General features: G+C 44.0%; 2 protein-coding genes across 9 annotated transcripts in view; one reads left to right on the top strand and one right to left on the bottom strand.

Annotated features, from left to right (window-relative positions):
* The window catches only part of NAA60 (N-alpha-acetyltransferase 60, NatF catalytic subunit), a 43011-nt gene extending 37686 nt beyond the window's left edge, over positions 1-5325 (bottom strand). For 2 of the 8 annotated variants that reach the window (XM_063699463.1, XM_063699470.1), the window contains exons 1-3: positions 5059-5160; positions 1331-1471; positions 415-484 (exon numbers count right to left, since the gene is read on the bottom strand). Coding sequence is in view for 1 of the 8 variants with exons in the window: in XM_055365127.2 (XP_055221102.1) it covers positions 415-484; positions 5125-5185 (131 nt within the window). In the remaining 7 variants the exon portion in view is untranslated. Of the gene's footprint in view, positions 1-414; positions 485-1330; positions 1472-4164; positions 4587-5058; positions 5260-5305 lie in introns of those variants that run through there. The other 6 variants (XM_063699466.1, XM_055365129.2, XM_063699465.1 and 3 more) reach the window with 6 other exon arrangements.
* On the top strand, positions 5278-14617 carry ZNF597 (zinc finger protein 597). The gene is made up of 4 exons (XM_004057090.5): positions 5278-5592; positions 5746-5831; positions 7106-7232; positions 10486-14617. Exons 2-4 carry the CDS (start codon positions 5799-5801, stop codon positions 11598-11600), a joined length of 1275 nt encoding a protein of 424 aa, XP_004057138.2. The 5' UTR covers positions 5278-5592; positions 5746-5798; the 3' UTR covers positions 11601-14617.
* Positions 14618-24058: the final 9441 nt, after the last annotated feature.

Below are 24058 nucleotides of genomic sequence, written 5' to 3'. Positions count from 1 at the left end.
GAGGTGGCACAGGATGACCACCACGTCGCTACACAGACCAATCTCAGAGGGTCAGGGCAGCACACTGGGAGAGTCTCGTTCTCCACTAACATTGTCAGTGTGCCCTGAGACTGGGCTTACCCATCAGACTCACAAGAGACTGATGCTTAAACCAAATCTTGTTTACTTGTTTATAGTTGAGAGAGGCTGGCATACTTGTACTGTATCCCTGTGTACCTAACGTAAGAATATACTCATTTACCCTAATAGCAAAAAAGTGAAAGCATCTGTTTCACTAGGCGCCTTCTATCATTCAGTACTAAAAATTAAGAGAATATTTAATACTTGACAGGTCCAAAATGGATTTCACTTAAGTAGGCTTCCTCTGACTATGAGGGCATCATTAATAGCAGGACACAGAGCGCTTTGACTCACTCTCTGGAGCTCTTCTCCCAACTCAGGCTGGCTCCGCACTTCCTTCCTTCAGGTACAGCCTTTCTGTATGCTGCAGGGGAGAAAGACACAAGGCCATCACTTCACTCCTGGCCATCCCATCTCTACAACTCATAGGCTAATGAGTGTCAGACAAACCCTGGATCTCAGAGTATCAATCTGATGGGCCCTTTTGGGGAAAAATTAACTATCTAAACATGTAGTTCTCTAAACTACAAAGCAACCCATCTTTTTTTTTTTTTTTTTGAGACAAGGTCTTGCTCTGTCATCCAAGCTGGAGTCCAGTGGCACAATGCTAGTTCACTGCAGCCTCGAACTCCTGGACTCAAGTGATTCTCTTGCTTCAGCCTCTAAAGTAGCTGGAATTATAGGTGTGAGTGACCACGCCCAGCCTCCAACCCATCATTTCTTCTCTGTCCTCACTGTATCTAACCTGCATTCTCTGTACCTCTTACTACCCTCCAGGAGTCTTTGGTTGCAGCTTCTAGTAACGATAATTATTCCGTATGAGTAGGTCAAGAATCTTTCTCTGGAAGCACCTCTGCCTCAGTGACTGAAAAAGAATTCTGTTGGAGTTAACACAGACCAAGCCAGTTTTTGGTAACAGAATTAACATGTTGAAGGTACGTTTAGAGCCCTGAGCTTTCTTCTAATTAAAAGACTCCTATTAGTTTCAACTCAAGGCTAAATGAAACTAAAAAGACTCCTATCCAGCTAGAAGTTGTGCTAATTTCAAAACTGTGTGAGCCTCTTGTTCTTGCAGGCATGACTTGCAGCCATTGTCCCCTTATAAGACTGGAGACTAGGTAGCAACAGTTTTCTAACTGCTCAATCAAGCATTCTGAACACCAGTAAGAAAACCTCTTGCTGAAGTTGGGAGAAAGATAATCTTGCTTACCTAGGCTCCCTTAGTGTAGGTGAGAAGGCTCTGTGTCAGTTTCCGATCAGCATCAACTTCCCATGAAGGATACGGAAAAGGCCGTTAAGAACCAGAGCCATACTTATGTTTTAAGTAATAGACCTTAAAAGGCAGTACCATCTGGGAATGGAAAACACACCAAACGTAGTGAGCAATTCATTCTGGAAATCATGTTAAACATCACCAGGGAAGATACCCCATTTACCTTGAAGTGATTACACATTGCATGCCTGCATCAAAACATTTCATGTACCACATAAATATATACACCTACTATGTACCCATAAAAATTAAAAATATAACTACCACTACCATTTTAACGCATAGTCTTCAAAAGCAACTTTGTTATTGTTTTTGTTTCATAACCAATTTTACTCCCAAAAATGAGTATCTTTCCATTTCAATACACAGCTGCATCATCATAAAAATCACTAGGGAAAAGATATATACTTAAGAATAGGGGCCGGGGGCAGGGGCTCACGCCTGTAATCCCAGCACTTTGGGAGGCCAAGGCGGGCAATTCACAAGGTCAGGAGCTCGAGACCAGCCTGGCCAATATGGGGAACTCCCCTCCTCTACTAAAAATACAAAAATTCGCTAGGTGTGGTGGTACGCACCTGTAGTCCCAGCTACTCGGGAGGCTGAGCCAGAAGAATTGCTTGAACCCGGGAGATGGAGGTTGCAGTGAGCAGGCCAGGTGCGGTGGCTCATACCTGTAATCCCAGCACTTTGGGAGGCTGACATGGGCGGATCACTTGAGGCCAGGAGTTTGACACCAGCCTGGCCAACATGGCGAAACTGCATCTCTACTAAAAATACAAAAATTAAATGGTTGTGGTGGCAGACGCCCATCATCTCATCTACTCTGGTAGCTGAGGCACAAGAATCACTTGAACCCAGGAGGCGGAAGTTGCAGTGAGCAGAGATTGCACCACTGCTCTCCAGCCTGGGCAACAGTGAGACTGTCTCAAAAAAAAAAACAAATAATAAAGAGTAAATAGTGGTGATCTCTGGGTGACAGGAATGTGGTGCCATTTTTTCCCCTGTATTTTCTAACTTTCTTTTATGTATTTTTTTTCAGACAGAGTCTCACTCTGTCACCCAGGCTGGAGTGCAGTGGCGCGATCTCGGCTCACTGCAAGCTCCGCCTCCCAGGTTCACGCCATTCTCCTGCCTCAGCCTCCCGAGTAGCTGGGACTACAGGTGCCCGCCACCACGCCCGGCTAATTTTTTGTATTTTTAGTATAGACGGGGTTTCATCGTGTTAGCCAGGATGGTCTCAATCTCCTGACCTTGTGATCTGCCCACCTCGGCCTCACAAAATGCTGGGATTACAGGCGTGAGCCACCGCACCCAGCCTTTCCTAACTTTCTGAAATGCACATATACTGCTTTTGTAATGATGTTATTTTTAATATTTTTAAAAAGATAATTTTCAGAGAAAGCAGATGCTGGGCTATAGAAATAATTTCAATACAAACAGGTTGTAGTTGTTATTACTGGTACCATGTTAAAGACAGAAATGGAAAAACTTGCAAAAGATTGTCGTGGAAGGATTTTTAAATTTTAATGATTAAAATATGTTACTTGAATATATAGTGGGTATACAGTCAAGCATTTGTGATTTTTTCCAAAATTGAGTTAGGGATATAATGTGGTCTAATTTTTCTATCTTGGTCTGTCTTGGACTTTGTATGTCATCTCTTTATTTTCAGGAAGATAAAGTTTTCAAGCTTCCTCCTTCTTTGTCCACTTGTTTATAGTTTTGATGGCTCTTAGGAAAGATAGTCAAGGGAAGATTTTTTCCTCTCCCATTTCAGGTATATCCCTCTCTCTCTGGTAATCCACTGAGTTAATACCACATGCTTCATTTCAAAGCATCGGAAACTGTGTTTATTTCTTTGTAATTATGGCAACAGGATTTAAAGAAGAGAGCCACGGGAGTCTCTTGTTCTTGGTGAAAGAGCCACAAATCCAGATAAGGAGAATCTCAGACCACAGTGAGACATTGCTGATGTAAGAATAGCATTAAATAGGCTGGGCGCGGTGGCTCACGCTTGTAATCCCAGCACTTTGGGAGGCCGAGGTGGGTGGATCTTGAGGTCACGAGATCGAGACCATCCCTGGCCAACATGATGAAACCCCATCTCTACTAAAAATGCAAAAAAAAAAAATTAGCCGGACGTGGTGGCGGGCACCTGTAGTCCCAGCTACTCGGGAGGCTTAGGCAGGAGAATCATTTGAACCCAGGAGGCAGAGGTTGCAGTGAGTCAGGATTGTGCCACTGCACCCCAGCCTGGCTACAGAGTGAGACTGTCTCAAAAAAAAAAAAAAAAAAAAAAAGATAAGCACAAACCAAGAAGGGAAAGATGACTACGTGAACACCAGTGACTAAACAATGAACATCTCCTTGACTTACACCTTCATATACAGGCTATTAGCTCTTCTTCAACATATATGCTTTGGACTGGTCTAGCCTGTAGGCAAGTTTGTTCTTACCATTCTTCCACCTGTCCTGGAAGCACCTTTACTGGGACTTCACAGCTACCTCTTTTGTGATCCATCCCCACAAGGTCTAGCGATATCATTTGTGGCAGATACTGCTAGTTTCTTATCTAACTTATTTTCCACATCTCTTTTTTTCATTTGTAACAAAGCCCTGATTTTGTGCAGGTAGATTATCAAGGGAGGCTAGGTCCTTCCCCTAGTGACAGGGGCTGAAGCATGATGGGCCCCACACAATTATGATATTTATTCTTGGTAATAACTAGTTTAGGATGGGTACATGACACAATACATGTCTGTATATTTTACCTGGATTCTATTGTCAACGTTACCAACATGCTTAGGGTGGCAGAGAAGCACTGGGACCTTGATGTTGTCACTGGGCCACCGAATTAACCAACCTGTAACTGCTCTTTGAACATCCTTTCGGTGGGTTTTCTGTTACTTGTAGCTGAAACTATCCTATCAGATATTCCACAAAATCACATTACCTAAGTTGTCAAATCTCCTAATATTGTTTTAATAACCATGCAGCCATTCATTAAGCTTTTAGATACAGGAATGTGCCTGGCACTGGAATAAGGAAATATGTTGAGACTTTTCAGGGTTTTCTATCAAGGTACCTATCATTTTCGTCTTTTTTTTTTCCCTAAACACCTTTATAAACTGGCAATTTCTTTCACTTACATTATCTTATAATCTTTGAAATTACCCTCTGAGTTAGCCCAGAGAGGCACTCTGAGCTGTTTGCAGCTGAGGAAAGCAAAGTTGTAAACTGGCCAAGATTACCAGCCAATCAGTGGCAGAGCTTGGGGAGCTCAATTTTCCAATTCCAAATCTCTACACCAGGGCACTCCCTCCTCCCCCAGCACACAATAGGAAATGACTGGCTCTAGGGTAGGCTGCATGTGAGGTATCCGGGGGCGAACAACGTCCCGCGACGCTAACCTATGGCTCTATTCTCGCGTGGGATCCTCTGTGACTAGGAAGCTGACGCAGCTCGGTTAGGCTGCAGCTGCGGGTACAATACGTAATGCCTCTAGAACACTTTGAGTCAGAGTCTAGCAGCCTGGCCTACACCGATGTGAACGTTGTGAACGTACACAAAGATACTCCTTCATGTTCCACGGCCCCACCATCCACTCAAGACACAAAGGACAGCTCCAGCCCAGGCTAGGCCCGAACCCCCGGCCTCTCAATCACCTTGCTCTGGCCAGACCGAAATTTCAGGCCTACAGGGCACTGTTGGCCGAACCCACATTTTGTTACCGATTTTCTTTCGAGTTCCGGTGTCTCCCAGTCTTCTTTCTGTCCTTCTTCTCGGAAACATTACGTCCCCCTGGGGTCACCCTAAGACTCTACTTCAGCAGGCAAACAGGCCCGGAGCTCACGGAGGAGACCCCGCCAGCGGAAGCGGAAATGGTTTCTTACAGAAAAGGAGGAAAACTACCTCTCGCAGCTGCCCAGTGGCTACAGGTCCTCGGTTAAGGTGTTCGATTGGTCAACACAAAAGAAGGACTTCCCCTTCGGGAGAACTCCGACCAATCAAAGGGCAGGATGGCGGATAGGGCTGGGGGCGGGTCGCTTCCGGCGGCTTTTCCCGCAGCTCCTGCGTAAAGGAGCATGAGAGCGTGGGAGTTTTGCAGTGGCCGTGGCGTTCTTCGTCGCGTCTCGGTCGGGCGTCGCTTTCTGCAGCTCCTGTTAGGGAGCGCGAGGCCTGTTATTAACCGCGGAGCGGTAAGTGGGCCCCTTTCGAGGCCGGGCCAAGAGGAGGAGCAGTCGGTGTAGGTTTTTAAGGGGGGGTTCGGGGGGAATCGAGGGAGGCTAGGGGTACTGGAGGAACTTGGCAGCGGAATTGGTCCCTTTAAGAACTGTTCTCTCCCCCCGCAGCTTTGTCACGAAGTCCCTGTGGCGTCTTGAAGAAGGCATTCCCCACCCGCCAAATGGCGTCCATGCCCCCGACGCCCGAGGCCCAGGTGAGTCGAGGTACCTTTTTCGTCCAAGTTTATTGCTGCTTAGGGTCTCTGCCTGACCCCCTCCTTTGGAGGAGAGTTGGGCATGCCTGTTGTGGTAGGAGTGCTCTTGAGCCCCAAATAGCCCTTTGACCAAGTGTTCTTCGTTCCAAGACCACACACATAGTGGTTTACCAACTTCCTTCTTTCAGAACTACCAACTGGGAGCAGGGCCCTGTGGAGGAATCTCTGAGAGAGTTTCTCAATGTCTTATCTGTTTGTTTTGTTTTGTTTGGAGATAGGGTCTGGCCTTGTCGCTGGAGTGTTGCTTGTCTGGCTGAAGTGCAGTGCTGTTATCATAGCTCCGTCTGGAACTCAGGGAATCCTTGCGCCTCAGCCTCTCGAGTATCTGAGAGGCGCGCATACCACAGTGTCTGGCTACTTTTAAAAATTCTTTTTTTTTTTTTTTTTTGATACAGAGTCTCGCTCTGTCGCCCAGGCTGGAGTGCAGTGGCGCGATCTCGGCTCACTGCAAGCTCCGCTTGAGACGGAGTTTTGCTCTTGTTGCCCAGGCTGGAGTGCAATGGTGCAATCTCGGCTTACTGCAACCTCTTTCTCCTAGGTTCAAACGATTCTCCTGCCTCAGCCTCCCAAGTAGCTGGGATTATAGGCATGCGCCACCACACCTGGCTAATTTTTTGTATTTAGTACAGACAGAATTTCACCATGTTGGTCAGGCTGGTCTTGAACTCCTGACCTCAGGTGATCCACTCGCCTCCACCTCCCAAAGTGCTGGGGTTACAGGCGTGAGCCACTGTGCCCAGCCTTAATTTTTGTAATTTTAGTAGAGACAGGGTTTCACCATATTGGCCAGGCTGGTCTCGAACACCTGACGTCAAGTCATCTGCGCCCCCCTCAGACTCCCAAAGTGTTGGGATTACAGGCATGAGCCACCGCACCCGGCCCCAAACCTCTCCTTTTCTTAGAGCATCCTCACTTAATGGTTGCCTCCCTAAGAGCTGTTCCCTCATCTTTTCTCTTTCAAGATAGACAATAATTCTCACAGTCCACCGTCCTTCTACCACTGCCTAAAAATGTATGTCCATGTTTACTCTCTTCTTCCCAACCCTCACCCCACCCCTTAGAACCCATTTACCCTACTTCTGCACTCAAGAACCTTTTACACCAACCCCTTTTATCCCGTGCATCTGATGTTTCTAGCTCTTTTCATCCTTCCTAGGTTAAGTGAGGGGCTGACCCTCCACCCTCTTGTGCTGACACAGGCTCTTGTGTTTCAGGGACCAATACTCTTTGAGGATCTGGCTGTGTATTTTTCTCAAGAGGAGTGCGTGACTCTGCACCCTGCCCAGAGGTCCCTCAGCAAGGATGGTACAAAAGAGTCTTTGGAGGATGCGGCTTTGATGGGTAAGGCAATTCTTTTTCCTGCATCTGGAACTTTTGTCAGTTCTAGTAGGAGAACTTCATGCTTTATCCAGATGTTGGTATGGTGGAGTGGGACCTGTCCCTCAGTAATTTCTGTGGAGGTGATAATTGTATGAGAGAAAAAGTTTTAAAATATGAGATGTTTTTTTTTTTTTTGAGACAGACTCTCGCTCTGTTGCCCAGGCTGGAGTGTAGTGGCACGATCTCTGCTCACTGCAAACTGCGCCTCCCGGCTTCATGCCATTCTCCTGCCTCAGCCTCCCGAGTAGCTGGGACTACAGCCGCCCGCCACCATGCCCAGCTCATTTTTTGTATTTTTAGTAGAGACAGGGTTTCACCGTGTTAGCCAGGATGGTCTCAATCTCCTGACCTTGTGATCCACCCGCCTCAGCCTCCCAAAGTGCTGGGATTACAGGCATGAGCCACTGTGCCCGGCCGAGATGATTTCTTAAAGACAAAAATTCAGTCTAGTACAGTGCCTGTGGTTTAGTACAAGAGATGGCAGTATTTGGTAATCTTTCACAAACATCTGTTGCAGTTTACAATTTTACTTGGGAAATCCCATTAGTATCGATCACTACCATTTGCTAAAGACTGGAGATTGATTTACTCTTAAGGGGTGCTATGCCTTACTCACCTAAGGGGAACCGTACACAGATGGACTCCTGTGCCTGAGTAGATTTTATTTCTGACTAGGATTGAGTATCTAAACTATCTATTCTAAGTAGTTATTCTAAATAGTTTGGAATAGTTTAGATACTCAATCCTAGTCAGAAAAGAATAACTAGAGTAACTAGTTATTCTGAATAACTCATATTTTCTTTCTTCCACTTCTCTCTTCATCATGTTCATGTTGTCTTCTGTCTGCGTAAATGTATGGAGTATATTTATAATGGTTATTTAAACTTTTTTTTCTTGCTAGTTTTAACATTGATGTCATTTCTGGGTCTGTTTCTATTGATTGATTTGTCTTCTAGTTATGGGTTATATTTTCTATATTTTCTTTACTTGCTGGGTAAATTTCGGTTGGATGTTAGATTAAGAATTTTATGTTGTTGGACCCGGGATTTCGTTGTATTTTTAAAAATATTTTGGACTTTGTTGCGGGAGGCAGTTAAGTTACTTGGAGTCAGTTTGACTGTTTCAAGGTGTGCTTTTTTTTTTTCCTTTGTTAGGATAGGTTCAGATCAACCTTTCTGCTAGGACTTATTTGAGTTACTGCTAAGGCAGTATTTTTCCGTGGATGTTGCTGCTCAATGTCTTACGTCTTTCCACTTTGGCTGGAGGCAACATGAACTGGGTATTGCTCTGTTATTCCTTTTAGGTGGTTCTTTCCACAGCATTGGGTAGTTTCTTCATGCACTTGTAGATTACTACTCAGCCAAAGTTGTGGGGTTATTTTTTTTTGATACAGTATCTTGATCTGTCACCCAGGCTGGAGTGCAGTGGCACAATCACGGCTCACTGCAGCCCTGACCTCCCAGGCTCAAGCAGTCCTCCCACCTCAGCCTCCCAAGTAGCTGGGACTACAGGCATGCACTACCATGCTTGTCTTTTTTTGTTGTTTTTTTTGTAGGGACGGGGCTTTGCCATGTTGCCCAGGCTGGTCTCGAACTCTGTGGCTCAAGCAATCCTCCCACCTCAGCCTCCCAATGTGCTGGGATTACAGGTTTGAGCCACTGTACCTAGCCTCAGGAAAGTCTTAAGGGGACCCCATGTAGATGACCTGAGCTCTCTTTCTGAGCAGATGCCTCTTTGCTGTTTTGCTTTCAAATTCTAGCTGCCTTGGCATCCCTGATCTCTGAACTCAGTCCCCTCAAATCAGCAAAACCACTTGGTACTGTTTGGATTCCCATGAACTATACTGCAGCCCTTTCTAGTCAGTGAGTTGGGAAAACTGTAGAACTTTGTTTCTCTGGAAAGAAAAGTTCCTTTTGTATTGATATATTTGCTTTATAACTGAAGAATACTTGGAAAATATTACACAGGAATGTTAGTTTTGTCAGCCATCCTTGTAAGTAGATTGGCTGTTATTTTCATGCAGTACACACAGCCTTCTATGTTGATCTTTCCTCAGTGAGGAGTAAAGAGATTTTGGAGAGTTCTCCTGGTGATAATAAAACTATTTCTGATAACCCGTGTGTTTCTTTGTTATGGGAGAAAAATGCTCACTTGATTGCTTTTTTTTTTTTTTTTAATTATTTTTTTTTGAGACAGAGTCTTGCTCTGTTGCCCAGGCTGGAGTGCAGTGGTGCGATCTCGGCTCACTGCAAGCTCTGCCTCCTGGGTTCATGCCATTCTCCTGCCTCAGCCTCCCGAGCAGCTGGGACTACAGGCGCCTGCCACCACGCCCAGCTAATTTTCTGTACTTTTTTTTTAGTAGAGATGGGGTTTCACCGTGTTAGCCAGGATGGTCTTGATCTCCTGATCTCGTGATCCGCCCGCCTCGGCCTCCCAAAGTGCTGGGATCACAGGCGTGAGCCACCGCGCCCAGCCTCTTTTTAAAAATTATTTTCTTTCCCACTCATTCTTGCTGTCATTTTTTTTTTTTTTGAAGAAACAAGTTCTGGCTTTGTCACCTAGGCTGGAGTGCAATGGCACATCTCAAACTCCTGAGCTCAAGTGATCCTCCTGTCTCAGCCTCCTGAGTATCTAGGGCTATAGGCATGTGCTACCATGCCTGGCTAATTTTTAAAAATTATTTTTTGTACAGATGGGGTCTCACTATGTTGCCCAGAGTGGTCTCAAACTCCTGGCCTCAAGTGATGCTCCCACCTCAGCTTCCCAAAGTGCTGAGATTACAGACGTAGGACACTGCCCAACCCCTCTCTTTCTTGATAAATATGAATCCGAATCTTTTTTCCAATTGTTAATTGTTCTGCTGTCACTTGAGATAGCTTCAAAAATGAAAGGCTCTTGAGGCCTAAATAGATCAGCTGGAAAAGTTCACCTCTAGATAGCTGCTACCGAGATTGTCCTTAGTACCTATCCCACTGGACTCTGACTTAGTTATAGCTATTCTCTCCTCCTTACCTTTGGATATTCACCCAAAACCGGATCTTCTGGGAGGCCAGGAGAGTCTGCTTGGTCCTGATTTTGTGTGGTTAGTGTCTGGGTTATAGAATAACCCTTCTAAAGTTTCCTGGTCCTCTTTGTAACTACCTTAGCTTACTTTTTCCCCAGTATCCATTGAAGATATTGTCTATGTTTTGCTTTCTTTTGTTCTTATCAACAGGAGAGGAAGGCAAGCCTGAGATTAATCAGCAGTTAAACCTAGAGTCTATGGAACTTGACGAGCTTGCCTTAGAAAAGTACCCCATTGCTGCACCCCTTGTCCCTTACCCAGAAAAATCCTCTGAGGATGGAGTTGGGAACCCTGAAGCGAAAATATTAAGTGGAACTCCCACTTACAAGAGAAGGGTCATCAGCCTTTTAGTTACCATTGAAAACCACACCCCATTAGTAGAACTCTCTGAATATTTAGGAACCAACACACTTTCTGAAATTCTTGATTCTCCCTGGGAAGGAGCCAAAAATGTGTACAAATGTCCTGAGTGTGACCAAAGCTTCAGCGATCATTCATACCTGGTTTTGCATCAGAAAATTCATTCAGGAGAGAAAAAACATAAATGTGGTGACTGTGGAAAGATCTTCAATCATAGAGCTAACCTGAGGACACACAGGAGAATCCATACTGGTGAGAAACCTTATAAGTGTGCCAAGTGCAGTGCCAGCTTTCGCCAGCACTCTCATCTATCCCGACACATGAATAGCCATGTAAAGGAGAAGCCCTATACATGTAGCATATGTGGTAGAGGTTTTATGTGGCTCCCAGGATTGGCACAGCATCAGAAAAGCCACAGTGCTGAAAACGCCTACGAATCTACTAACTGTGATAAACATTTTAATGAGAAACCAAATCTTGCTTTGCCTGAGGAAACATTCGTATCAGGCCCCCAGTACCAGCACACTAAGTGCATGAAGAGCTTCAGGCAGTCCTTATATCCTGCCCTTTCCGAGAAGAGCCACGACGAGGACTCTGAACGCTGCAGCGATGATGGGGACAATTTCTTCTCATTCTCAAAATTCAAGCCCTTACAGTGTCCTGACTGTGACATGACCTTTCCTTGTTTCTCTGAGCTTATTTCCCATCAGAACATTCATACAGAGGAAAGGCCCCATAAGTGCAAAACATGCGAGGAAAGTTTTGCTTTGGACTCAGAACTTGCATGCCACCAGAAGAGCCACATGGTAGAGGAACCTTTTAAATGTCCCGTGTGTGGGAAAACTTTCAAGTCGAATTTGCATCTCATTACTCATAAGCGAACTCACATAAAAAACACCACGTAAAGTAAATATAACAACTTGTTATTAGTGATTGGGCTTTTCAGTATCTGTATGGTGGGAAGCAGTTACTGTATATGTCCCAGGCAATGTGCTAAGCACTTTACACACATTCCCATGTAATATTTAATTCTCACCACAACCTTGATTTAGGCAGTATCATTTCCATTTTATAACTAGGGATACAAAATCCATGTCACTAAACTAGTGAGTGAACCCAGGATTTGAACTCAGTTACTGTACAACTGTGAGCCAGAAAAAGATACACAACTTTTGTTTAAATTCAATTTTCATTAAAATGAAGGCTCTTGCTAAAGTTATTTTAATTTTGTTTACGTAGTTTCTAACTTTTAGAAGGAGGAGAATTTATTTATATTTTGCCAGTTCTGCAGACATATCTAGGAAAGTAAATGCTTTTATATGTTTTATACTTTTTTTTGCTATAACTATTTGAATGTAATACTTGTATAAGATTGCTGTTTTACATGTGAATTCCCATAGGTGTTTAGAAGTTTTTTTCTGCCCTGTAAAAGTTCCCAAATGGGTAGACTAGTTTATATTTTGATGGCCATTAGTATCCAGAGTTCTCTGTCATGGTTCTGATGCCAGGGGCACATACTGGCATTTAGGACCCAATTGTTTGCAAGGAGTTTTGGAAGTCTAACTGCAGCCCTTTTCTGGAGGCTGGACTTGACTTGGGGGAGGGGGAGAAGTACTTGCTCTTTTCTAAGATTTGCCTCCAAATCGCTACTGAAGCACATTACCTGTCTTACTATGAATAATTGTAATTGTTTCTCAGTGAGCATGCTAGCTACTTTAGATATATTATGTAATTTAATCTTCAGAATCTGTGACAGAGAAAAAAAATCTTTGTTTCATAAATGAGGAAACTGAAGTCCTCAGAGGGTAAAGTCAGTTCTTTGCCCAGCACACAAATCACATTGTGGTGAAACTGACATTAAGCTTGGGTCTCTCTGACTCCAAAGGCCATGCAGTCTGCAAGACTGCGGCATTTGTTGGCATTTGCACCACGTAGTAGCACTGCAGGCAGCCAGGGAAAGGGGAGCTGAGATAGGTGAGGGTGGTCCTCGTGGAGGCGATTCTGTGTGCTTGCATCCTGGAACCCCTTCATTCCCTTTGTGCTGTACCCAAAGCCTGACTAACATATAGAGTTACAAAGCAGCAGAAGACTCTCCAGGACTTCAGGTTTGAATTCTTGTCCCTCTAATCAGATGAGAGATTTCACACTTGGCAGAGTACAATACTGAAGGTCTTAATTGGGTTTTGGTTTTTTAAAAAACACCCATAACATTTCGTCTCCATCTCCAAAGAAAATGCATATAGAAAATTGTTAGATTTTAACCAAAATACTTGATAATATATAGATCTTTAGATACTGCTATTATAGATAAATATTGGAGCAAAATATTATTAAATAGTATGGTTATTAATGTTAAAGAACCACAGAATGTTGTAAATATAGATTCGTATACAATTTCTCATTAAAGTAAAGTCGATTGTATGCCTATCAGCAAAACAATATTTACATGGGTTTTGATTAGGATGGAAGAATGCTCTCATTCTATTTAAATAGACAGTATAAAAGTACAATATTTGCTAAAATTGAATTGTTGCTGGGAATTTTTGCTGGGAGAAAAGATAAAGGACTCTTGAGGACTAATTATATGGAAGGTAGCAGAAGGTGGTCCTACAGAACAGCAGATTGAGGACTAAATATACAAAAAATGCTGGCTACTCAGCTAAGCTTGTATTACTGAGTAGAGGCAGGAAGATACTGTTCAGGTGAGAGAAAAACTGAAACTAACAAAAACATCCCTAACCCAGAGAGAGTTTCTCTCTCTCTTTGTCATTCTTGTCTTGTTTCTTGTTTGCAGATCCACAGTTGAGACTATGTGCTGCTCTGTATGTCAAGGTCAGACTTTGGCTGTTTGTTTCTGATGTCTCCACTCTTAGGAGACAGGACACCAGCTTCCAGGTTTCTCTGAGGTGCTTTGAAATGTGTAGAAAGATAGTCTCCAGTTAGATTACTTATTAGACAACTCTGAGATACCATGACCTTTGTTAAATAACAAGAACACCACCTCCTTGCTCTCCTGCTTCTGCCCTCAGTGGGAGAAACTGGCAGGTGCCTCATCAGCACATATCAGGGGCCCTAATAGTTCAGTCAAAGATCTAATGAGTCACAGGATGGGGGATGAAATTGGGAAAGGTCTGGATTAGCAGAGTTGCTGCAGAAAGAAGTAGAGGGGAATATCTTAGAAGGCACCTGGACAGAATGGGGGTGATATAAAAGATGTATGCTGTCATTTTTGTTTTGGCTCCTAGAAAATATAGCAGAAAGTGAGAATTTGTGCCATACATCCTGTTCTGCACCTTAATATGGAAGTTTGCCTTTCCACACGAGTCTTCCTTCACAATTAACCTGTAATTTTTTTTTGCAGTTTTCTCCAGATTTTGGAAGATCACGACAAACTTCCTAAAAGATTAGAAAAAATAGCCCTTTTCAGAAACATTAACATACGTGTGGGTAGAACTAAAATGGCTTTTTGGTATAATACTGTTAATGATTAGTATGCAGAAAAAAATGAAAACCCCGGAAGTGTCAGTTACTGTGAAAGAGGCATATTTTCAGCTGTGCTTATTGTGCAGTCGTACTTAAATACATTTGCTAGATGTAATGCAAGCTGCTTTACCCCCAGGGAACTGAAGGAAAAGATATATCTGCTGGTGAGCTTCAGGCTTTTTATGATGATGGCATTTCACCCTTCTGTTTACAGTGTCAACTGATGGAGATAAATTCCATAAAATTGTCATTAACTCAGAGATACTAGCCTACCATGTTAGGTGCTATTCACAAATACTGGATAAAAGTTAATATGGGAATGAAAAACTAAATGCAAGAGTTTATTGCTATGAATGATTGGTTAACTGCATTTTGCAGCATGGAAATCAACACACTATGAGAGTGAAAACTTTGTGCTGAATAAATTGACTCAGACAAATTTCTCCTTTTTTGTTGTTGATGCAGTGATGAAAATGTATATCCAACAGTTCCTTAACATGATTGCTGGAATAGTTAAACAGTCTTTTAAACAGTCATCATTGATGAAAACAGCATTTTTCCAATGGAATTCAGATGTCAGCAGTTTACATTTTGTAATTTAAGAAATTGTGGAATGTAGTTGTTTTGAATGAGGTCGACTCAGAATAGTTTTATTTAGAGCTTTGTTGCTACAGGTGGTAGTCTATTGACACCTCCTCATTTAACATAGAAAATGACTAACCCAATAATTCAGGGAGTTAAAACTCAAATGACATTTCACAGCAAATGCCATTTTGAGTCTTTGCCTCCTGAGTTTCCATATAATTAAGTGGCAATGTTCTAGTGACTGCAGCATAAGATGTCATACAATCTGAAACTGCAGAGTTTGATCAAAGTAATCTGCAATTTACTGCCTATGTGTACAAAGGGAGACATAGCAGGTTATAGTTTATATGAATAGTCTATTTTGAATGTTCATTAAACTTGTTATCCCTGTGGGATTTTAGTAGGAAAGTGTTTTTGCTTTGACCATCTGTTAAACAAAATGATGTTCATTACATTAGAAGTGTATGTATTCATCTGGTTTAGTTTTGTAATTTAGAAGAGCTATTGATCTGATTGAAAGATAACCATTACGCATCTTTCCAAGGCCCATCTAAGTAGTACAGGTGTTTTGTCTTTTAAAATTGACATTCCTCTTTGCATTAAGTCTGTAGGGGGGAATACAATATAAATATTCTTCTGTGTAAACGTAAGAATGTGCTGTAATCTCCAGTTCCTTTGGATACCTCAGAATTCTATTTATTGTATACACTTATACTGTTTGTTTAATGTTTTGGGTCTTACTCTTTCTGGCGTATTCTCATCAGTCTTCGCTCTAGTTTGCAAGCTCTGAAGTTATTGATTACGTCTAATGTGCAATTTGGCTTCTAATAAATGCTATTTTATGATGATGGCAATGAAGTGAACTTTTTAAAAAAAATACTTAAGTGGTTTTAGGTGGCAATCAGGTTAATTTTGAAGACTGTTAGGATTGTGGTTTAGAGACAGAGTGAATGACTTCGTGCTACTTAATAAGGGAAGTAAAATCGCTTGCTCCCTGGAACTCAGCAGAAAATTTTGGCGTCATTCTGGGAAGCTAGCGCTAGACCTCAATTTCCTTTCGTCTTTGCTGTACACAGAAGTACAGGGGCAAGGACCTCTGTCTTCACGGAGCAGCTACTGCCTGGCACGAGGTTGCCACTTAAAGCTTGGATTCCGAGTAGCGGATGTGGTGAGTAGGACTCCCAGAAGACCTCGCGCGGCCTCAGGGAGATCCTGGGTCTCCAGCTTGGACACCAACTGCACGGGTCAGCGGAAGTGCCAACGAGATGACTTGCGCTACAGCGGCACACTGGTGAGGAACCGGAAGCCACGAGCCGAGCCACTTCCGGTGCCCGCTTCCGGCAGCGCCTGCGCATTCCTGGGGCAAGTGGGCTGTCGTGAACGGTGGAGATCCAGTGGTGGGGTTTGGCCAAGTGCCTGGCCATATCCACTGCATATCGCTAGGTGATCTCCGTGTAAATCTAGCAGTACGGGTAAGAGCGTTTGCGGAGGAACTCCTCAGGTCTCTTCTTCCGCATCAGCAGGAGGGTATCATGGGTGTGACTGTCGGGCACTAACACGAATCTCCATCCCATGATTCTAGGCGTTAGGACTGGAGAAGCAGCTCCGGGCCACCGTCCCAGCTCTAATCTCACTTAGGCAATGCAGAGCTGTGGGCCTGACTACCATGTGTGTCTCTGGCTTGTTGAAATGGGCACTTTGTGCATCTCACTTGTGCTGGGTAGAGTGTCTTTTCTTTAGAACCAGTACCAATCTCTTAGGCTTTTGGCATTCTCTGCAGCCAAATTCTAACATGCTTCTAGTTAGCTGGAATGTACCCTCGGCTTACCTTTGGTAAATGGTATCTCCCCAGGTGAGCTTAGCCACTTCCATGGCTACAAAGACCTCACTTTAGGTCTAGCTCCAATTTCTCTTCTGTATACTCCAGATTCCTACATTCAGGTGCCTACAGGAGATCGTCCTTTAGATGTCTCTCGGGCATCAAAACACATGCCCTTAACTCATGCTTTTAGCCCCTGATCTGTTTGCCTCCAGTATGTGGGGCCACATCCATACAATTGCTCATGCTATCAACAAACACTCCCTCTTTCCTCTTGCTATGGCTTGAATATTTGTGTACCCTAAAAATTCATGTGTTGGAATTCTAACACTTAAATTGATGTTATTAGGAGGTGGGGACTTTGGCAGACCCCTCATGATTGGGATTAGTATCCTTTATAAAAGAGACTGCAGGCCGGGTGTGGTGGTTTACATCTGTAATCCCAGTGCTTTGGGAGGCCAAGGTGTGAGAATTGCTTAAAGCCAGGAGTTCAAGACCGGCCTGGGAAACATAGCGACACCCCATCTTTTCAAAAAATGTATTTAGCTCGGTGTGGTGGCTGGTGCTTGTATTCCTAGCTACTTGGGAGGCTGAGGCAGGAGGATTGCTTGAGCCCAGGAAGTCGAGGTTACAGTGAACTATGATTGGCCCACTGTACTCGAGCCTGTGAGGACCCAGCAAGAAGGTGCCATTGTGGAAATGGCCCTCACCAGACAATGAATCTGCCAGCACCTTGATCTGGGTTTCCTAGCCTCTAGAACTATGAGAAGAAAATTTCTGTTGTTTATAAACTGCCTGGCTTACGGTAACTTTTTATAGCAGCCAGAACAGACTAAGACATCACATCCACTCAATCATCAAGTCTCATGGATTCTACCTCAAAAGTATCACCAAAACCTGAATGTTTCTGTCTCCCCTGTCCCCATCCTATCCAACAGTACTCACCTGGGTTACCTGAAAGAGCCCGCTGATGACTTTCATATCACACTTCTTGTCTGTCAACACAGCTAACACACTGCCATTTAATAAAAGAAGTATTAAAAAATGTTTGCTCCCTGAAACTCAGCAGAAAATTCCAGCATTATTGCGGGAAGACAACACTAGATGTTCATCTTTCCAGTCTTTGCTGCACAGAACTAGAGGGCCAGGTACCAGATGATTATGATGATTTCATCATCCAATTTGACACCTTCCATTGGCTTCCCATTGTCCTTAGGGACATTTAAATTTTCAACATGACCTTCCTAGTCATTACTTCCCTGCCAGTGTCAACTCCAGCTGTTCTTTTTCTCTTACCCCTCTCCAGCTACACTTTCTCTCAATTCATCAAACATACCAGGCTCTTTGAGAACTGTGCACATACTTTTCCTTTTACTTGGAACATCCCTCTCAATTCCTACATTCTTTGTTTTACCCTCCTTATAGCAATATGCTTGTAATTGAATATTAATTATGTAACTAATAAAATTTCATTGTCTCCATGGGAGGAGAGACCAGGAACATGGTAGATGCTTAAAATTATGCACTGATTGAAACTACTACGGCTCTGTCACTTTTACACCATTGGTTTCAGCTTAAAGACTGACAGAGGGCCGGGTGCAGTGGCTCATGCCTGTGATCCCAGCACTTTGGGAGGCCGAGGTGGGCGGATGACGAGGTCAGGAGTTCGAGACCAGCCTGGCCAATATGGTGAAACCCCATCTCTACTAAAAAAAATACAAAAATTAGCCGGGCATGGTGGTGTGCATCTGTAGTCGCAGCTAGTTGGGAGGCTGAGGCAGGAGAATTGCTTGAACCCAGGAGGCGGAAGTTGCAGTGAGCCGAGATTGTGCCACTGCACTCCAGCCTGGGCAACAGAGTGAGACTTTGTCAAAAAAAAAAAAAAAAAGAAAGAAAGGAGAATAGATACTGGTGCTGTCACTTACTAGTAGGCAAGAGGTGTAACAGTGTACCCAAAGAAGCTGTAAGGAGTTTAGAAAAAAACTAAGAAAGCTTCCAGGATAAATATATAATGATACCTTATAGGCTTGAAGGGAATAATTTAGCAAAGATGGCCGGTGCAGTGGCTCACACCTGTAATCCCAGCACTTTGGGAGGTCAAGGCAGGAGGTTGCTTGAGGCCAGAAGTTCCAGACCAGCCTGGGCAACATAATAAGATCCATCTCTACCAAAAATTAAAAATTAGGCCGGGCACAGTGGCTCACGCCTGTAATCCCAGCCCTTTGGGAGACCAAGGCGGGCAGATCACGGGGTCAAGAGATTGAGACCATCCTGGCCAACATGGTGAAACCCCATCTCTACTAAAAATACAAAAAAAAAAAAAATAGCTGGTCATGGTGGCACGCACCTGTAGTCCCAGCTACTTGGGAGGCTGACACAGGAGAATTGCTTGAACCCAGGAGGTGGAGGTTGCAGTGAGCCAAGATCGTGCCACTGCACTCCAGCCTGGGGGACAAAGGGAGACTCTGTCTCAAAAAAAAAAAAAAAAAAAGCCGGGCGTAGTGGCACATGCCTGTAGTCCCAGCTACTCAGGAGGCTAAGGTGATAGGATCACTTGAGCCTGGGTGGAGGCTGTAGTGAGCTGTGATTGTTCCACTGTACTCACCCTGGCTGACAGAATGAGAACTCCCTCCCTGCCCAAAAAAAGTTTCATTTCACTGATTGGGCATCAACAAGATACAGAATGGGAGACTCCTGACTTTCTTTCCTTCCATGGATGCACTGAATAAGTATCTACACATGGATCAGTTCTCTCTGAGAGAAATACAGAAACTAGTTGAGACTCCCACACACTGGGCAACTGATACTATATCCACATCAAAATGGATACCAACAAATTGAGACACAATGTAAACCAAAAACTTGGGCACAGTATCTTACAATTGGGAAGGAATCCCCAAATACCAGATTTTTGAAGAATGAAGGGTTTAGGCCAGACATATCGCTCCCAAACTTAAACAGTTTCCACGTGAGAGTTTGGCTCGTAAATCTTCTTATTCTGGGAATGGCCAGGGTTTAGTATTTGTGAGTCCCCTGAGAAAAAAGAGGACATTTTATTTATTTATTTATTTATTTATTTATTTATAGACAGAGTTTTGCTTTTTTCACCCAGGTTGTAGTGCAATGGCACAATCTTGGCTTACTGCAACTTCCGCCTCCTGGGCTCAAGCGATTCTCCTGCCTCAGCCTATAGAGTAGGTGGGATTACAGGCGCACACCACCATGCCCAGCTAATTTTGTGGGTTTTTTTTTTTTTTTTTTTTTGAGACAGAGTCTCGCTCTGTTGCCCAGGTTGGAGTGCAGTGGCGCAATCTCAACTCACTGCAACCTCTGCCTCCTGGGTTCAAGCGATTCTCCTGCCTCAGCCTCTTGAGTAGCTGGGACTACAGGCACTTGCCACCATGCCTGGCTAATTTTTTGTATTTTTAGTAGAGATGGGGTTTCACAGTGTTAGGATGGTCTCGATCTCCTGATCTTGTGATCCACCCACCTCAGCCTCCCAAAGTGCTGGGATTACAGGTGTGAGCCACCATGCCCGGCCATAAGAGGACATTTTGAACAGGTATGTGAGCACTTTCAGCGGCTGTCCCCCAGGGTCAATGCAGAGCAAGCAGGCAGAAATGCACCATCTGGCTGGGCACCATGGCTCATGCCTGTAATCCCAGTGCTTTGAGATGCTGAGGCGGAGGATCACTTGAGGCCAGGAGTTTGAAAACAGCCTGGGGAACATACAAACACCCTGCCTCTACCAAAAAAAAAAACAATTTTTTTTTAATTAGCCAGGTGTGGTGACATATGCCTATAGTCCTAGCTACTCAGGATGCTGAGGCAGGATGATCGCTTGAGCCCAAGATTCAGGGTTGCACTGAGCTATGATGGAGCCACTGCGTTACAGCCTAGGTGGCAGAGTGAGACCCTGTCTCCAAAAAAAAAAGAAAAGAAACTAAAGAATTTAAAAAAGCAGTTCCACAGTCTCCCTAAAAGAGATTTATCTACACATTTTTCCCAACTGCTGCCTGAATGTTGGGCTTCTAAGTAGCCTACATCGAGTAGCTGATAGGGCTGGTAAACAATAGACTTCCAGGAGCATGAACAGGCATATGGGAACTTCACTGTCGTTCTCCCCTCTGCCACTACTCCATTGAGATAAAACTAGGGGCCAGGCACGGTGGCTCACCCCTGTAATCCCAGCACTTTGGGTGGCCGAGGCAGGTGGATCAGTTGAGGTCAGGAGTTCAAGACCAGCCTGGTCAACATGGTGAAACCCTCTCTCTGTTAAAAAATACAAAAAGTTACCTGGGCATGGTTGGGGGTTGTCGGGGAGGTGCACCTGTAATCCCAGCTACTCCGGAGGCTGAGGCAGGAGAATGGCTTGAACTCAGGAGGCAGAGGTGGCAGTGAGCTGAGATTGCACCACTCTACTTCTGCCTGGGTGACAGAGTGAGACTCTGTCTCAAAAATAAAACAACAAAACAGAAAAAAACTAGGCTTCTAGCTTCTTCCTGGACAGCGTACCCCAACTTTTACAGCTTCCACCCAAGGGACCAGCTTCTAAGCTCCTAAATCAACTGTCTCTGGGAATTGATGAGACTGCATTCACAAGTCCCCCTAGACTACAGAGAAGAAAAGTGATTTTAAAAGAGTGGTTGAGCAGTTCTAGCATCTGTTTCCCCAACTCAGTACAAAGCGAGCAGACAAAAACACCCAGTTCCCAGTTTACCCCCAGGAAGGGGTTTGACTGCACACCTAACGTCCCAACTTTCCCAGCCGCTGTCCATGAGTCAGGCCTCTAGCCTATATCTGGGCACTGACAGGGCAGGCAATAAGTAGTCCTCTGGGAGCCTGAATGGGCATGCAGTTGCTTCCCGCAATTCCTTTTGCAGGCTCACTCTAGAGATGGAGCCAAGCCTCTGAACAATCCATCTGTCCTGGACAGCAGATGGGAGCTGCAATTGACTAGGCCCCTGGGGGTAACAACACATTAGGCAATGGGTTGAAAGAGTATGTGGTCTGAATGAGAATGCAGGCATTTGCTTGGGATTATCTCCCCAGCTTAGTACAGGGCAAGTGGGAGATCAACACCAGTTCCCAGCTTCTCCTTGAGGATAGAAGGAACTGGAACACATATAACACCCCAACTTTTCTAGCTAAATTTCAGTAACTGGCTTCAATATCACCAGTCTTGGGGCACTGATGGCATTTGGTGCACCCCAATCTCTTGGGGCTACTAAGAACAAAGACAGCAGTTTGTACAAGCACAAAAGTTTGAGAGGCGCCTAGAATCTGGTTGGGTTGATTGGTGAGGTTCATCTCCTACGAAAAATCAGATATTAAGACTTGGAAAGAGAGTTGTCTTATCTAATGCATGAAAATCAACACAGTCAACAAAAAAAATCAAGAAATAGAAAATACGTTCCAAACAAAAGATGAAGAAATCTCCAGAAACCAATTCCAATGAAATACAGATTAGTGATTTTACCTATTAGAGAATTAAAAATAGGCTGGGTGCAGTGGCTCATGCCTGTAATCCTAGCACTTTGGGAGACCGAGGCGGGTGGATCACCTGAGGTCAGATGTTCGAGACTAGCCTGGCCAACATGGTGAAACCTCATCTCTACTAAAAATACAGAAATCAGCCAGGCGTGGTGGTGGGCACCTGTAATCCCAGCTACTCGGAAGGCTGAGACAGGAGAATCGCTTGAACCTGGGAGGTGGAGGTTGCAGTGAACTGAGATCGTGTCATTGCACTCCAGCCTGGGCAACAGAGCAAAACGTCCTCTCAAAAAAAAAAGAGAGTTAAAAATAATCATAAATATGCTCACTGATGTCAGGAGTATAATGTATGAACAAACTGAGACTTTCAACAAAGAGAAAATACAAAAACAGGGTTGGCATGGTCATCCCAGCACTTTGGGGGGCCAAGGTGGGAGGATTGCTTGAGGTTACGAGTTTAAGACCAGCCTGGGTTACATAGTAAGACCCCATCTCTACAAAAAATTAAAAATTAGCCTGGCATGGTGGCATATGCCTGTGGTCCCAGCTCCTCTAGGGGCTGAGGTGGGAGGATCACTTCAGCCTGGGATGCCAAGGCTGCAGTGAGCTGTTATCACACCACTGCACTCCAGCCTGGGTGACTGAGTGAGACCCTGTCTCAGAAAAAGGAGAAAATTTAAAAACATACCAAACAGAAGTTATAGATCTGAAGTACATAATAACTCATCTGAAAAATTCTCTAGAGGGTTTCACCCACAGACTAGGTAAAGCAGAAAAAAGAGTCAGTGAATTTGAAGACCAGCCATTGGAAATTATCCAACCAGAGGGGCAAAAATGAGAAAAAAAGAAAGAGTGAGGATAGATTAAGGTACTTAAGGGACACCATTGAGTAGACTAATGTATGCATTAGTGGATTTTCAGAAGGCAGAGAGAGCAAAACGGACAGAAAGCATATTCAAACAAACAGTGGCTGAAACCCTTCCAAAACTGGGGAATGAAATAGAAATCAAGACCCAAGAAGTCCAAGGGACATGAAATAAGATGAATCCGGCCAGGTGCGGTGGCTCATGCCTGTAATCCCAGCACTTTGGGAGGCCGAGGCTGGTGGATCACTTGAGGTCAGGAGTTCGAGACCAGCCTGGCCAACATGGTGAAACCCCGTCTCTGCTAAAAATATAAAAATTAGCCGGGCGCGGTGGCATGTGCCTGTAATGCCAGCTACTCAGGAGGCTGAGGCAGGAGAATGGCTTGAACCTGGGAGGCGGAGGTTGCAGTGAGCCTAGATCGTGCCATAGCACTCCAGCCTGGGCGACAGAGCGAGACTGTCTCAAAAAAAAAAAAAAAAACTAAGATAAATCCAAAGAGATCCACACTGACATACATTACAATCAAATTGTCAAAAGTTAGAGACAGAATTTTGAAAGCAGCCAAGGGAAAAGCAACTTCTGTGTACAAGGGACCCCTAATAAAACTATTAACAGAGTTTCCAGCATAAACCTTGTGGGCCAGAAAGGAGTGGGACAATAGATACAAAGTGCTGAAAGAAAAAAACTTCCAGTCAAGAATGCTATATCCAACAAACCCATCCTTCAAAAATGAGAGGGAAATAAAGACTTTCTCAAACAAAAGCTGAGGGAGATTATCACCACTAGACCTGCCTTATAAGAAATGCTAAAGAGAGTTCTTAAGGTTAAAACAAAAGTATGGAAAACAGTAACATGAGCACATGAAGTATGAAACTCATTGGCAAAGGTAAATATATAGTCAAAACCAATAGTGTATTACTATAACAGTAGTGGGTAAATCAATTTTAGTTCTCTTATAAAAGTTAAAAGACAAAAGTAGTAAAACAACTATATTATGTTAATTGGTACAATATAAATAGGTGTTAGTGGTGATATCAATAGCATATAAGCCAGGGGAAGAGAGATAAAAGCAAAGTTCTGACATGCAAGGGAAGTTAAGTTGTTATCAGCTTAAAGT

This window comes from Gorilla gorilla, chromosome 18 (genome assembly GCF_029281585.2).
Source record: "Gorilla gorilla gorilla isolate KB3781 chromosome 18, NHGRI_mGorGor1-v2.1_pri, whole genome shotgun sequence".
Classification (NCBI taxonomy): domain Eukaryota; kingdom Metazoa; phylum Chordata; class Mammalia; order Primates; family Hominidae; genus Gorilla; species Gorilla gorilla.
The sequence above is the reverse complement of the archived record's forward strand: the minus strand, read 5'-3'. Positions and strand labels throughout refer to the sequence as shown.